A 15,234-nucleotide genomic window follows, 5' to 3' on the forward strand; every position below is an offset into this window, starting at 1 on the left:
GCACAGATGGAATAACCCCAGGTTATTTGTATTCACTGCGTACTGAAGCATGAAGTTTAGTCGGGCTTGGTCTATCACTCTGAGCCAAAACGTAGCTGTCTTGCCGAGGTATCCATTTTATCTTGAAACGATTCATAATTCTCCAGAATTGTGACTGTTGACGGATCTTGCAAGGCATGATCAAGGTTTTCACGATTGCATTCTTGAACGAGGTATAACAGTATCACAGGTTTTGTCACGTCCACTTCCTCGTCTTCGATGAATTTCTCAAACATCAATCTTTCCATTGCTTCACTGACAGTTTTTATGCAAAACAGAGCTTTCGCATAAGCCTTTTCCCTCAGAACACTCGCTAAAATCCCGTTGTCACAAGTCCGGCTTCTATGAGGATTTCTTTGTACCCCGAGCCCCTGCATTTGTTCCCAGTTAACATGCCAAGGTGGTTCATGCCAGTGTGGAACGAGCCGGTGAGGAAGATGTGGTACTTATACCGTTCTGGGTACCTCCAGATAAGCGGAAGGGCCTTCATGCATCCGCCAAGGTCAAAAGTAGTGAGCACATATAACTGGCCTACTTCTTTTGTTGCATCTTCTGAACGTTGTAAAAGCTCTTTGATAACTGCATACTCTGTAAAGGGCTGGTGGATCGGAGTAAGGTACTCCACTGTGGATTTCCTTGCTGGTTTGGAGCCTGTAGCAGATACAAGACCTCCAAATGCCGAGACAAGCTGCTTCGTTCCCTTGCTTCCTATGATTCTGGCGAGAATCCACACTTCATACTCCCTTAATGACTGCTGGTACACTACTGCATTTCTAGCCGGCGAGGTGAATACAGCACCGCTGGGAAGCTTGGCGCCTACGCGGTTGTAGATATGGAATGGTGCCAGGGTCTCCGGGGTATCTACGTGCATTGATCGACTAGTATCCCTCTTGTAAAGAGGTTAGGGTTCGCCCTCGACTTTCGCTGTCAAGCTCTGGGTTTGCTTCTTGCACCATAATGCCCGCAGTGCTATTCACGACGTTTGAGCCGTGGATATTAGTCGTGATCTTATTCATATTATCCCACTCGAGATGGAACACGCCATTTGCCTCTCCTGTGACAATCTGTGGACTTAGAAATGTTGAAACCTCATCTAGAGCCTTCGCTACTACAGTTTCCAGTTCGAGCCCGAAGTCATAAGTCTCGCAGTGGCCTAATCTGCTGATAATGGTGGTTAGCTGTTTACTTCGATAGAGTTGCCGTATGGTAGTACAAAGCAGGATGTGCTTCGGTAACTTCCATTCGCCGTTAGTCGTTGCGCGACAGATGTCCTAAAAGGTAATGATATGGCTGAGTTGGGCCAAGAATTACTGTTACAACTTCAATCATAGCCTAGCGAAATGAATCACAGAGTTTTGGGTGATGGGGCGAGCTTATTTTGTTTTTATAAAAGAATGTTTGTGCGAAAGACTAAGGAACAAGTAAAATTAGGCCAAGCCTGGGACCGAACCCGGACTACACAATACAATACAATACAATTTGTACACTATTATCAATAACATCTTACCTGACAAATAGAACTAACGATGCGAGTTGTCTTCTCACACTCGGGCTCTGGCGACCCGGAAAGAACGAAATTCAAAAAATTCGTCAGTTCAGAGGGCAGAACCTCGTTAGCCACGTTTATGTCGAGGTCGTCAGCAGTAGGTGGCCAGGGGAGGGGGTGCGATTGCATAAAGGCTTGTCTGATGAGAGTACGGAGGTAGAGGGCAACGTCCTTGTATTTATCCACCGATCCCAGTTTGTAACCATGTGCTATCGCATCAGCAAATGATATATCTGCGCTATGCACGAGGTTATAGCAAATGCACCTCGATCACCCAGATTCACTTTCGTAAAGTTAATTGACTCCCCGACGGCATGATGTTCGAGGCGAGCTTTCAATTTCTCGCCTCTATATTGGGGATTCGGGAAACCTGCTTTCTCTAAGTCGCTTACGTAAACAGAACGAAGTGCTGACAGCTCCACCACTTCTTTTTCCCGGATGACGTGTTCCTGTATATAGTCCACGACGACTGTAAACGCCATCTCTCGGGAGGCTTCTCTTCGATCCTCGTCTGTGTCGTTTGCTCTTGGGTTAGGCTCCCGATCCACATGATGTAAATAGCGCAAATTAAAGGCTTTTCGGCATGAGGTGTGAAAATGGGCCTCCCTCGCAAAGAGGTGTTGACCCTGCATCATACGGAACAGACGATTTTCCCCTAGTTCCAGGGACCGAGGCTCTACCTGTTTCCATGTCGGTTCCAACAGAGAGTTTTTATCTTTATAGACGGCAAACGTAGTGCAACGTTCAGTTTTTCGTTTAAGTTTACATTCCAGCTTCTCACAGAAAATGCAAGTAAGAGGGAATTTCTCGACTCCAAACGTGCCAGATAACTTTCGGGGAGAGCGATGGATTGGCTTTGGTTATTCTTGGTTGTTATTCTTCAGACGGTCGAGGTTTTTGGTCAAGTTCTGGTAACAACCTCTGTGGAATCCAGTCACCTCTACATCTATTCCATCAAGGTTATTGGGTATTTGACTGCATATATCCTCATAGCGATAAGGAGAGTCTTCATCCTGCTGTAGACGCCTTTCCCGTATATCGGTAAGTTGTTGCAATTTCTCCTCGGGAGTCCCTCGTACTATGCTCAGTGGTGTGAAATCGCCATGCTGGATATCTCGGGCGTGCAAAATACACACAATATCGGAACTACGCTTTGACTTTCCGCCTGTATCGGCTGGAGAATCTAACTTACGTTTTTGCAGCTTTGGAGGCATGATTTTGCCCTTAATCTACCATTTTCGAGAGTAATTCTATTGGCTACATACTTGCAGTCTAGCAAGAGACGTTTCAAAATGGTCGACCACAAATAGTCTCCAGGCGTTCGCATTTTTCCAAAGGAATACCAAACATTTGCAGTTCTCAATCTATTTAAATTTTCAAATCAACTTTAAATTTATTAGATAACAATGCAACAGCAGCAATACAAAACAGCCGAATGAAAAAAAGCAAACAGAGTGGGCAATCACGTAATTTTGAAGTCGGTGTTAGCTTCTAAGTATACGATTTTATCATTATTCTTGAAACATTTAGCAGAAATGGGGACTTTTAAAGAGTTCCTACTAGAATCTAACAATTATTTATAGTTTATAGTCATTTTGGGATAGATTTGGCGATTTTCCCTAAAATTCAGACTCGGGTACCCTGTGGTTTTTTGCTCAAATCTTTAGCTGCCGTTTTCGAGGTGATGGGACACGATTTCAAATTGGGAACATCAATATCCTTTCTGGACTCCTTCTAAGGATTACAAATATGTATATTAGCCGAGTATCTCTTTGGGGTGCACGGGAAGCCTCCTTTCGGACTAGACTACTACGCTATTTTTCGAAAACAAAGAAGAATTAGGATTACACTTTTCTGGTTCTACACATGCGCACCAGAGATTAAAGTTTTATGCCAGTATCCTCTTTTAGGAAATGACCAATAGGGTGTGGCTGTACCCCCAATATTTTCTTATTGTTTCTGTATTGTGTCCCCCCCCTCTCCCCAATCTGACGTGGCCTGCTACGGCTTTGAGGCTGTAGTACTTTGTTAATACACAACTTTAGACGTTTATCCCAACTGCGAAACATTACTGACTGTCAATTCACATAATCCTTCAGCTCTTGGTGTATCAATAACGCGCGCTCTTTAAAAACGGCTTATCAAAGGTCGTGAACCGAACTAGTTCGAGAGAACAAGGATTCGTAGAACGTAGATAAGTTATCACCACAAAAAAAAGGATAGCTGCACAGCGCTCTTTTGGAAAACCGAAGATACCACTTCTGATGGCGGGGATAGCAACACTGGGGTAATTGCGCTTATCACATTCCTCAAGCGAGCGTAGTACAGCAGATTTGCGGTACTTGCCAAAACAATAGAGAGTTTCATGGAGCGTTACAGATTCGTGGAACATCTTTTTGTCCACTGGTGGTGGCCAGGCGCCCGTTTCTCGAAACACCCGAGAATTTTCGGGCCCGAAAACTTTATTTTGCATTTTTGCCCAAAATTTCGCATGTTTTCCTTTTTGAGAACCGCTTTCATGTTTAAGAACAGTTTAAACTTCCTCTTGGTTCATATTTCAAATGATTACGCTCAATAGGGCTATTTTCGAAGTTTTGCTGAAGCCAGAAAGTTACCGGAAAGTCTCGGGTGACTGCGAGGTCCCGAGAACTTTCTTAATATTAAAGCCATGTGAATTTCGGGCCCGAGAAGTTCGGGAAAGATCAAAATCTATAAATCTATAAGAGAATCACCCTTTACATGAATCTTTGTGGTAAAATACGACGTTTGACGATATTTCAACTCATTTTATGGTATTACCATAAATTTTATAGAAACTAGCCAGCTTTTCAAATTTAAAGAATAAGTCGTTTTCGGGCCCGAGAATTCTCGGATGTTTTGAGAAACGAGCCCCTGACAAGATCAGCAAAGTTGAAAAACTTTCATCTCACCATGGACATCGCGTTTTTGGATTTCTTTTGCCACCGCGGTGATCTTGGATACTAAAATTTCTTAGTACTAAACAGAAACTAAACAGATACTAATAGCAAGGGGACTAATTGTAAATAACGAAAAAAAAATCAAATTTACCTATTTTCTGCATAGGATTATAGAGTACGTCTAGAAATACGTCAAAATATTTTTTTACAGCGATTTGTGCTCTATTTAGCAGAATTAGGCTAAATTTCTACTTCAGTCATCACTAGCGTGAAATATTCAAAAGGCGATCCTACACATACACATAGTTTAATACAACTGAATAAAAAATATGGGGGTAGGAATTTGGATTTGTTCTATAAATAGCAGCTGGGTAGGAACATTTTTCTTTCTTTCTTTCATTTTTTTTTGTTTGAAAAAAATCAGAAACTGGTCCAAAAAATATGCCGATCTCAAAAGGAAAAAAATCCCCTTCTTTCGGATGATTTGATTTTATCCCGGTCAATTCGAGTCCTGTTTATATTAAACGCTCCGTAAGCGTGACGTCCAAGCGCGTGATCCAAGCGTGTCTCACAGTCGACAACATTCTGTCGGCGCCAAAAAGTACAAAAGTAGACGATTGCTGTTTTAAAACTTAGCAATCGGTATAGAAACGTTTCAGAAATGCATATTATAACTATTTTATTGCGTATTTCATAGAAATATGCAAGCGTCTAAACCAGAAACCAGTCAAGGTATGTTGTAATCAGACATTAGTCTAGGATCCACACAAATTACAAAAGTTGCTGTAAATAAGAAAACATATTTATAATACCTTTCCATCGATTCTAGCTGTTTTCACTCGGTAAATAGCTATTTTTATTATCTATTTTTTTATGAAGTAACCCCCCTCACCGTTTTTAGTATCTATTAGTATCTTGGGGATTTGTATCTAGGATCACAGCGGTTCTTTTGCCTCCTTCGACAGGCTGGTATAGGTTCCATTTGATATCAAATTACGTCGCAAAGGTTTCGCTTAGTAGAGACGAGACCCCGGCATTTGGCTCGCTTATTTTTAACACAACAAATGGATGGGACATTTCTTGGACATTTCTCGCTTCCGTCATTTAATTAAATTGCTTCATGGCTGAATGCCATATAGATGAAAGCCCCGTATAAACGACAACCCTAACCCTGGCTAAGGTTAGGGTGAGGGTTAGGGGCTGGGTTGTCGCTAATCATTTAACCCTGGGGTTGGGGTAAAAAGTTTGGTTGTCGCTTATCGTTTAACCCTGGGGCTGGGGTAAGAAGTTGGATTGTCGCTTATCGTTTAACCCTGGGGTTAGGGTAAGAAGTTGGGTTGTCGCTTATCGTTTAACCCTGGGGTTGGGGTAAGAAGTTGGGTTGTCGCTTATCGTTTAACCCTGGGGTTGGGGTAAGAAGTTGGGTTGTCGCTAATCATTTAACCCTGGGGTTGGGGTAAAAAGCTTGGTTGTCGCTTATCGTTTAACCCTGGGGTTAGGATAAGAAGTTGGGTTGTCGCTTATCGTTTAAAGCTGGGGCTGGGGTAAGAAGTTGGATTGTCGCTTATCGTTTAACCCTGGGGTTAGGATAAGAAGTTGGGTTGTCGCTCATCGATTAACCCTGGGGTTGGGGTAAGAAGTTGGGTTGTCGCTTATCGTTTAACCCTGGGGTTAGGGTAAGAAGTTTGGTTGTCGCTAATCATTTAACCCTGGGGTTGGGGTAAAAAGCTTGGTTGTCGCTTATCGTTTAACCCTGGGGTTAGGATAAGAAGTTGGATTGTCGCTTATCGTTTAACCCTGGGGTTAGGATAAGAAGTTGGGTTGTCGCTCATCGATTAACCCTGGGGTTAGGGTAAGAAGTTGGATTGTCGCTTATCGTTTAACGCTGGGGCTGGGGTAAGAAGTTGGGTTGTCGCTAATCATTTAACCCTGGGGTTGGGGTAAGAAGTTGGATTGTCGCTTATCGTTTAACGCTGGGGCTGGGGTAAGAAGTTGGATTGTCGCTTATCGTTTAACCCTGGGGTTAGGGTAAGAAGTTGGATTGTCGCTTATCGTTTAACACTGGGGGTAGGGTAAGAAGTTGGGTTGTCGCTAATCATTTAACCCTGGGGTTGGGGTAAGAAGTTGGATTGTCGCTTATCGTTTAACACTGGGGGTAGGGTAAGAAGTTAGGTTGTCGCTTATCGTTTAACCCTGGGGTAAGGGTAAGAAGTTAGGTTGTCGCTTATCGTTTAACACTGGGGTTAGGGTAAGAAGTTGGGTTGTCGCTTATCGTTTAACCCTGGGGTTGGGGTAAAAAGTTGGGTTGTCGCTAATCATTTAACCCTGGGGTTGGGGTAAGAAGTTGGATTGTCGCTTATCGTTTAACCCTGGGGTTAGGGCAAGAAGTTAGGTTGTCGCTTATCGTTTAACCCTGGGGTTAGGGTAAGAAGTTGGGTTGTCGCTTATCGTTTAACGCTGGGGCTGGGGTAAGAAGTTGGATTGTCGCTTATCGTTTAACCCTGGGGTTAGGGTAAGAAGTTGGGTTGTCGCTTATCGTTTAACGCTGGGGTTAGGGTAAGAAGTTGGGTTGTCGCTTATCGTTTAACCCTGGGGTTAGGGTAAGAAGTTGGGTTGTCGCTTATCGTTTAACCCTGGGGTTAGGGTAAGAAGTTGGGTTGTCGCTTATCGTTTAACCCTGGGGTTAGGGCAAGAAGTTAGGTTGTCGCTTATCGTTTAACCCTGGGGTTAGGGTAAGAAGTTGGGTTGTCGCTTATCGTTTAACCCTGGGGTTGGGTTAAGAAGTTGGGTTGTCGCTTATCGTTTAACCCTGGGGTTAGGGTAAGAAGTTGGGGTGTCGCTTATCGTTTAACGCTGGGGTTGTAGTCTTTATGCCATGAAGTACATGCCAAAGTCACGGAATTATATTTGCGATTTGGTTCTTTTTGTTTGAGCTAGCGCCTTGCTGAGTGGTGCCTTGACTGGAAGCCATTTCAGTGCTGGACAATGAAAACATTCAAATATTTCTAAGAAAGGAGGCCAAGGCGATATATCCACAACACATTAAAATATGTTGGAAATTGTCGGTTAGAATTCGAAGAATATTTAAAACTTCAGTCGATATGGGAACGTCAGTTGATACACAACAAAGCTAATAGAATAAACACATGCAGAAGCAGGGGCCAGGCACCAAGCGATATAAGGTGGGGGGGGGGGGGGGGTGGGGAGAATGCGGGTGCAGGAGGATTGTCACGTGATGGAGAAGGTCATCGGAGCAGGGATGGAGTATGAGGGTGAGGGTTCAGGGTTTAATGCACTATACGCATACAAAAAAGGGGATGTGGAGAGGTGACAAAGAAAATTGGTCTGCATAAACCCCAGGAATGGTGGAATGATTTAATACTAGAATATCATCCAAGGAAAGGGATGGGAAAATGTGATATAAAAGGCCGCTTTACATAACACTAGTTCTGTTGGATGATCTAATACTAGCATATCATACACTGGAAAGGGGTGGGAAAATGTGATATAAAAGGACAGTTTACATCAAACTAGTTATGTTGGATGATCTAATACTAGAATATCATACACAGGAAAGGAATAAATACAAAAAACCCAAATAGTCGTGTTCGTGAACCAGAAGAATTAATAGAATACACCAAAAACTGGAATTCGACTCTTCAGGGCAGACTCAAGAGAAGAAGTCTTATTAAAGACGAAAATTCCAGGGATGGAAAAAGGTAATATAAAGAGACGCTTTACATAACACTAGTGATGGTGGAATGATCTAATACTAAGAAATCATACACTGGAAAGGGATGGAGAAAGCTGATAGAGAGGGTTGTATTTACCAGGGAGGTTGGGATGGTATGATAATAGCATGACAGGGTATATGGGATCAGGGACCAGCTTAGTTTATTTGGGGATCAGGTATCAAGAATATGCTGGTGAGATAGGGATCATTTTCAAAATATTGGAATCACGACAATTCTCTCGGGATCACGGATCATTTTACTTTAGCCCTGGGATCGGAATAAAATGAAAACAATATATATACTACTATACCTTGTTACCGCCCTGGCAAAACATACGCTGGACTGGGATGGGGTAAGGTGATATAAAAGGGCGGATGGTGTGATTGTGGCAAAAATTAAATGTTTATGTCTTTATGAAAACAGAGTAATTTCGTAGATGGGGCAAATAGTCGCAGCGTCATTTAAACTATTCCGTTCTCACAGAGGAAAATGGCATTTTACCAACAAGCCAGGACCGACGCGTGGCATCTCTTTGAAACCCCAATTTGGCCGACTTGTCAAAAATGCTTTTAAACGTGACGCCATCACTCGGAGCCTATTCATACTTATACGTCCCGCTACTAACCATCTTCTACGAAAAGAAACGTTTTGCTTTCATAATTTGTTTATAAATGCTATATTCCTTGGTTGCTACAATCTTTCCACGCACACTGCCACGCCCATTCCACCGCCTACGCAGAGTGCAGCCACGCCTCTTCGCTTGCCGGTGCGTCTAAGGTTATGAAGCAAAGTGACGAGTATGCGGCAACCAGATGCTCCTATTGGATGACCAAGAGCAATGGCGCCGCCGTTAATGTTCACCTGGTGAAGAGTGTAGATCCGTTACCATGGAAACAATTGGCTACTCCCGCCGCCTTTCAAATACTTATTTTTCTACAACACGCGGGCTACCCAAATACTATTTCCAAGGTGCATGTTCGTTCTAGCTTATAAGTCGCAAGCATCTCCCTGCATCTTAGCAAAGCAGGATTCACACCCGGAGTTCCCTGTGTCTTACCATGGACCTAGTCCCAGTTCCCTGCATCCCAGAAAAGGATGGAAAGGAGGCTTAGTCCCAGTTTCTGTGACACTTTAGCAGGGTCCTATAACCAGAGTTCCCTGTGTCTCACCTTAGCAGGGTCTATACCCAGAGTTCCCTGTGTCTCGCATTAGCAGGGTTTAGTCCCAGTTCCTTGTGTCTCTCCCTTAGCAGGGTGTATACCCAGAGTTGCCTGTGTCTCGCATTAGCAGGGTCTAGTCCCAGTTCCCTGTCTCTCCTTAGCTGGGTACAAACCAAGAGTCCCCTGTGTCTCGCATTAGCATGGTCTAGTCCCAGTTCCTTGTGTCTCTCCCTTAGCAGGGTGTATACCCAGAGTTGCCTGTGTCTCGCATTAGCAGGGTCTAGTCCCAGTTCCCTGTCTCTCCTTAGCTGGGTACAAACCAAGAGTCCCCTGTGTCTCGCATTAGCATGGTCTAGTCCCAGTTCCTTGTGTCTCTCCCTTAGCAGGGTGTATACCCAGAGTTGCCTGTGTCTCGCATTAGCAGGGTCTAGTCCCAGTTCCCTGTCTCTCCTTAGCTGGGTACAAACCAAGAGTCCCCTGTGTCTCGCATTAGCATGGTCTAGTCCCAGTCCCCTGTGTCTCACCTTAGCAGGGTGTATACCAAGAGTTGCCTGTGTCTCGCATTAGCAGGGTCTAGTCCCAGTTCCCTGTCTCTCCTTAGCTGGGTACATACCAAGAGTCCCCTGTGTCTCGCATTAGCAGGGTCTAGTCCCAGTTCCCTGTGTCTCACCTTAGCAGGGTGTATACCCAGAGTTCCCTGTGTCTCGCATTAGCAGGGTGTATACCCAGAGTTCCCTGTGTCTCACCTTAGAAGGGTCTAGTCCCAGTTCTCTGATGACTGCGCATGACTGTGCTGCAAAAGCCTCATTCAGCTCGAAAAGGTCCACGTCTTCAACTTTCCATCCAGCTTTAGACAACTACAAATATAACAATAAACTTCTTTCGAGTCTTGTCAGGCTTGTCATTTATAATATTGATCGGTATATGTATAGGTAGACATATTGGAATGATCCGGGGAAATGAAACCTTCGACGAGGCCTAAGTAATCTTGATCTATAAAAAGCAACTTACAGCTTTTCTAGTGGCAGGAATTGGCCCAGTCCCCATAACCGAGGGGTCTACGCCAGCTTGAGCCCATGATACTACTCTAGCAAGCGGACTGACGTTTCTGGCATTTGCTTCTGCGTATGGCATTAGCACCACTACAGCTGCTCCGTCGTTGAGCCCGGAAGTGTTGCCCGCGGAAACAGTGCCCTTTCCATCAAACAGAAAGCAAGGTTTAAGTTTCCTTAGACCTTCGATTGTACAGCCATGGCGTGGGAACTGATCTGAGTTGACCTCAGTAAGACCTGGAAAAGGAAGGTTACAATAAGAACATAAGATTTTTTCAGTTTATGTAAATGATTAATAAACGCGCATGAACAACAAGAACTGCAATTTCAATTTGCCACGCGCGTCTGTAAATCATCCACGCGCACTGCACTTTGTTGTCTCACAATTCCAATTTACACCGCGCGTCTGTAAATTATCTACGCCTACTGCTCTTTGTTATCTCACAATTTCAATTTGCCACGCGCGTCTGTAAATTATCTACGCGCACTGCTCTTTGTTGTCTCACAATTCCAATTTACCACGCGGGTAAATTATCTACGCGTACTGCTCTTTTTTGTCACACAATTTCAATTCGCTACGGAATTATTAGAAAACAAAGAGCAGTGCGCGTAGATAATTAAATAATGAGCGTAATGAATTTTAGAATTATGAGAAAAAAGGAGCAGAACAATAGATGGTAGAGTACACGGGAAAACTCAGAATCACAGAAAATCAGAGAAGTGCGATTAAATAGCGCCATATCAAAGCGCAATGCTCTTTGATTTTGATGGTGGTTGGTCTTTTTTTCTATTTGTGTACACCCACATTCACTTTCTAGTTTTTTTTTGCCTACGTCTGGAATAACATCACCCCCACGTCTTCCTCTACAATACTAACCAGACCTCGTCTTGATAGAAACCGTAACAATCTCGTCACTGAAGTATCCAGCTTTCTGCGCAGTCTCAGTGCGTTGCTGTGACGTCAGAGCAAAGTTATCTTGTTCCTCCCGTGAGACTTCCCACTGTTTCGCCACATTTTCAGCTTTTAGAAGGAAATGCAGGAAATCCTCATTCAACATACTATAAAATACCATTTATATTTAAACGACATACGTAGATCGCTTTTACAGTTTGAAATCGGAGGCCACCTAAAAGCAATTCAAAATACAAATGCTCTTCCATCAATCAAAAGGGTTGACTTTACTGAATACATACAGTACAGCATGCGTGCTAGTTGAAAAGGCGTCACGAATAAGCGATTGTTCACAAGAATATTATCTGTCATTTCTTCTACAGAGATTGGCTTCCACGATAAGACATGGCTTATGTCATCCTCGGATGATCGGGCACACAAAAGAGCACTGAAAGATGTCGTTCAGTGCCCAATTTTCTCGCGCGCTTCCTGTGTGCCCGATCTCCGCGAAGCCCTGGGTCCCGGAGAATGGGCTTATGCTAATTTCTCAAAAAAAAAAGTATGCCAGCTTTGAGCTTACACAAGGAAAAGAAAAGTACACTTGAGCAATCATAGCTTTATACACCTATATGGAATAAGGTTGACGTAGAGAATCCATGTGTCCTAGCCCGCAGTGGCTCATGGGTAACACATAAATGGCTGAATCCTCTCTTTGAAAACGATGCGAATGTTTACAGGAAAATAAACTAGAATGCCACAGTTATCCAAACCTAGAGTTGTTTTTATACACACCTATTTGCCTAATACCCATGAATCAATGCAGGTTGTGACTACACATAAATTCTCTGAGTGCAACCTTTTTCGAAAGAGGTGACAATATGCAAAAAGTCTAAGATTTCTCAAGAGCATTTTTGCCAACAAGGGGTGTGAAGCAGGGAGTGGGGGACGTGCCCCTACCCCCGCCCCGCCCAACAATATTTTCAAAAATTATAAGGAAATGACCAGAAGGGGCGTGGCTGTGCCCCTAAATTTAATTCTTCAAGGAGGCCAATCACGCCGCCGTATGCTTCTGTACAGTAGTGACTCCCTCAAAGAATCCATTTCCATCGGCTTATTCAAGTAAGTAAATGAGATGCATTAAAAAAAAATTAAAATAAGGTATTAAACCTCAATTGTGGATGGTTATTTTGTATTTTTTGCATTCAAGTAAGTAAATGAGATGCATTAAAAAAAAATTAAAATAAGGTATTAAACCTCAATTGTGGATGGTTATTTTGTATTTTTTGCAAAAACACTATTGTATTTTTAAAGGTAAACAATAATAAATTTGAAGTGGTTGATTGACATTCTTTAATATTTCTGTATTGTGCCCCTCCTGCATAATTACGAGGATAATATGTATATGAGTGCCATTTTGAACCCAAATTACCCTATTATTTGTATCGTTCCAAAGCACAAGCTGAACAAACTGCCAAATTTCCATTTTATATGTAAAATATTTCTAATGATATGCATTCTATTTGTGATTTCTTGACAACAAGAACCAAAAACATTCTTGCTTCAGTCCCTCCTCTAACGACAAACAATTTTCATGAACTGTGGCCTGTTTTTAGTCTTCAAAATGCAACTAAGGCATTATCTTACCTGTAATTCCCATATGATAGTTATTGAACGAGTCCATTAATCCATCCTTAAGCATTGTGTCTATCAGCGTCATGTCACCAAACTTCAGAGCAGGTCGCATGTGACAACAATGGGGAGCCTGGTACAAAAAAACGAACTTTGTTTTATACCTCTATCAAAAAAAATGTCTTGTCAACTGTCTGTCAACTTCTTCTTTGTTGTTGTTTACAATTGAAATTACATGGGTTTATTAAAAAAAAAACCTCAATTATAACAATCCATGGATGAAGTTAGATACATTATTGATGATATTTGATTGAAAATATATTGGTTATGTGCTTGCATTAGCCAATAGAAATTGAAAGGTGTGACTCAGTAATGTGCAGCAGGAGCATAAAATGGTGTCAGATTATCCATCTTTAAGGTGGTCAATCAATAGAGGTACACTGCAATTGCAAAAAGCTGTGTGTAGTAGTGCAGATCCGATCCCCTATGTCCTTTTAACTTTGCAAACATTAGTTGCATGTACTGTACCTCTATTAAGCGACCATCAATAGGGGACTTCGCTAAGAGATCACATGACCTTTAGGGGGGCAAATTTAAGCCAAAATGAACACAGAAATTACTGTGCTCATCACACCAAAAAACGACAAAAAAATGTTTAAATGAACGTTTTCTGACAAAGAAACTTTCTGTCTGATTTGTAAGTGCTGAATAAATTGCTTTTTGTTGATGTTATTTTGCGGCTAAAAAGCCTGAGCGTGTGCTAGTTTGCCACCCCAAAACTCATGTGATCCCTTAGCACAAGTCCCCTATTAAAAGGCTAAAAAGGAGAGGGGAATCTCACATCTCTCAATTTATTACAGTGAACACCCCTTATGTTAACAACTCAGGCGCGATCCCCTCCCCCCTCACAAAAAGAATTTCAATTCTTTTACCTGACTCATGCTCTCCTGTCCACCTGCTACAACAATATTAGAGTCTCCCATGGCAACAGCTTGGTAACCAAGGGCAACAGCCTTAAGGCCTGATCCACACAGCATGTTAACTCCATATGCAGGAACACAGGCTGGTATCCCAGCATGCATTGCAGCCTGGCGAGCAGGACCTTGACCTTGTCCTAAGAATGAAAATGAAAAATGAAAATGAAAAAACTCTACACCTTTGTTATTGTTTTTAGTCAATATTGGAAGGCTAAACTCAATAAAAGAAATTGCCATAGATTCCCAAATTCAATCTAAATCACTGTGAGCTTGAATATGCCATCCTGATTTTATCATGCTTTATGTAGTTTATAGCCAAATTTGTTGTTGCACCACCTTTGTGAATCCAATATCCTTGTCTGGTTTGGGAATAGAGCATAGTCAATCAACTGTCAAAACTAATCAATGGCTTTTATGATTTCACTGTCACATCATAAACCATTTGACTGCACACAGCACGAGAATTTGTGATTTTGATTGTATGATTGACTACGACTATGTTAGAAAGAAAAATGTGATAAGATCAAAACTGCAAAATAAATGGTTAAATTTGTTCATTTTTTTTGCCAAACAGAGGTAAATACATACAAACGTATTGTACCAAAAAAACAGTGGTTAAGCAGGTGCACTGGTCTAAGCTTGGGTCTACAACAGCGAACACTAGACTAATTTGTAATTACAATATGCACAGGAAATAAAAGGTCTGGGTTGGTTTAATTTTCCATTATTTCATTCATTTTCCTAGACTATCAAATCCAACAATAAAAACATCTAAGATAATAACATGGAGCTGGAGCTATTCATCAATAAGTACTTGGGATATAACGTTTGCGTTTTGCAATCAGTGTGCTCTTACCGGCCGTCAAAACTTGGCCGAGAATAACCTCTGACACGTCACAAGGAGAGATAGAGGCCCGGCAAAGCGCCTCTTTCACAACAATCGAACCGAGTTCATGAGCTTTTAGCGAACTGAGGTCTCCGTTGTGTGAACCCACGGGAGTTCGCACTGCACAAGCGATAATTACATCTCGCTCTTGGTAAGAATTGCTCATTTTGCGTAGGGAAGTTTGTAAATGTCAATAGAACGAGATCGAGATAAGATTTTTCAAGGTGCGAAACTGTGAAAACAAATGAACCACAGGGAGCCCGTAAAATTTCACTAAGTAAAAAGTATTTAAAATGATGCTTTGAAAATGAAGAAAATTGCTTCTCGTGCAAATTTCTTCACTTCATTTTTTCGTTGTTAAAAGATTTAAAGGGGATACATGTTCCTTCATTTCGTTGGAT

At 42.3% G+C, this 15,234-nt stretch overlaps 2 protein-coding genes across 2 annotated transcripts; both read right to left on the minus strand.

Annotated features, from left to right (window-relative positions):
- Window positions 1–247: 247 nt before the first annotated feature.
- LOC125559800 lies at window positions 248–1,642 on the minus strand. Its single transcript, XM_048721565.1, has 2 exons — window positions 1,547–1,642; window positions 248–1,310 (listed from the first exon to the last, which is right to left on the minus strand). Exon 2 carries the CDS (start codon window positions 908–910, stop codon window positions 353–355), a length of 558 nt encoding a protein of 185 aa, XP_048577522.1. The 5' UTR covers window positions 911–1,310; window positions 1,547–1,642; the 3' UTR covers window positions 248–352.
- Window positions 1,643–8,475: 6,833 nt separating this feature from the next.
- LOC5509895 (acetyl-CoA acetyltransferase, cytosolic) lies at window positions 8,476–15,231 on the minus strand. Its single transcript, XM_001630345.3, has 7 exons — window positions 14,804–15,231; window positions 13,903–14,084; window positions 12,986–13,103; window positions 11,327–11,470; window positions 10,409–10,686; window positions 10,144–10,254; window positions 8,476–9,098 (listed from the first exon to the last, which is right to left on the minus strand). The coding sequence occupies exons 1-7, from the start codon at window positions 14,997–14,999 to the stop codon at window positions 8,928–8,930; spliced, it is 1,200 nt and encodes a 399-aa protein (XP_001630395.2). The 5' UTR covers window positions 15,000–15,231; the 3' UTR covers window positions 8,476–8,927.
- Window positions 15,232–15,234: the final 3 nt, after the last annotated feature.

Source organism: Nematostella vectensis, chromosome 14 (assembly GCF_932526225.1).
Source record: "Nematostella vectensis chromosome 14, jaNemVect1.1, whole genome shotgun sequence".
Taxonomy (NCBI): domain Eukaryota; kingdom Metazoa; phylum Cnidaria; class Anthozoa; order Actiniaria; family Edwardsiidae; genus Nematostella; species Nematostella vectensis.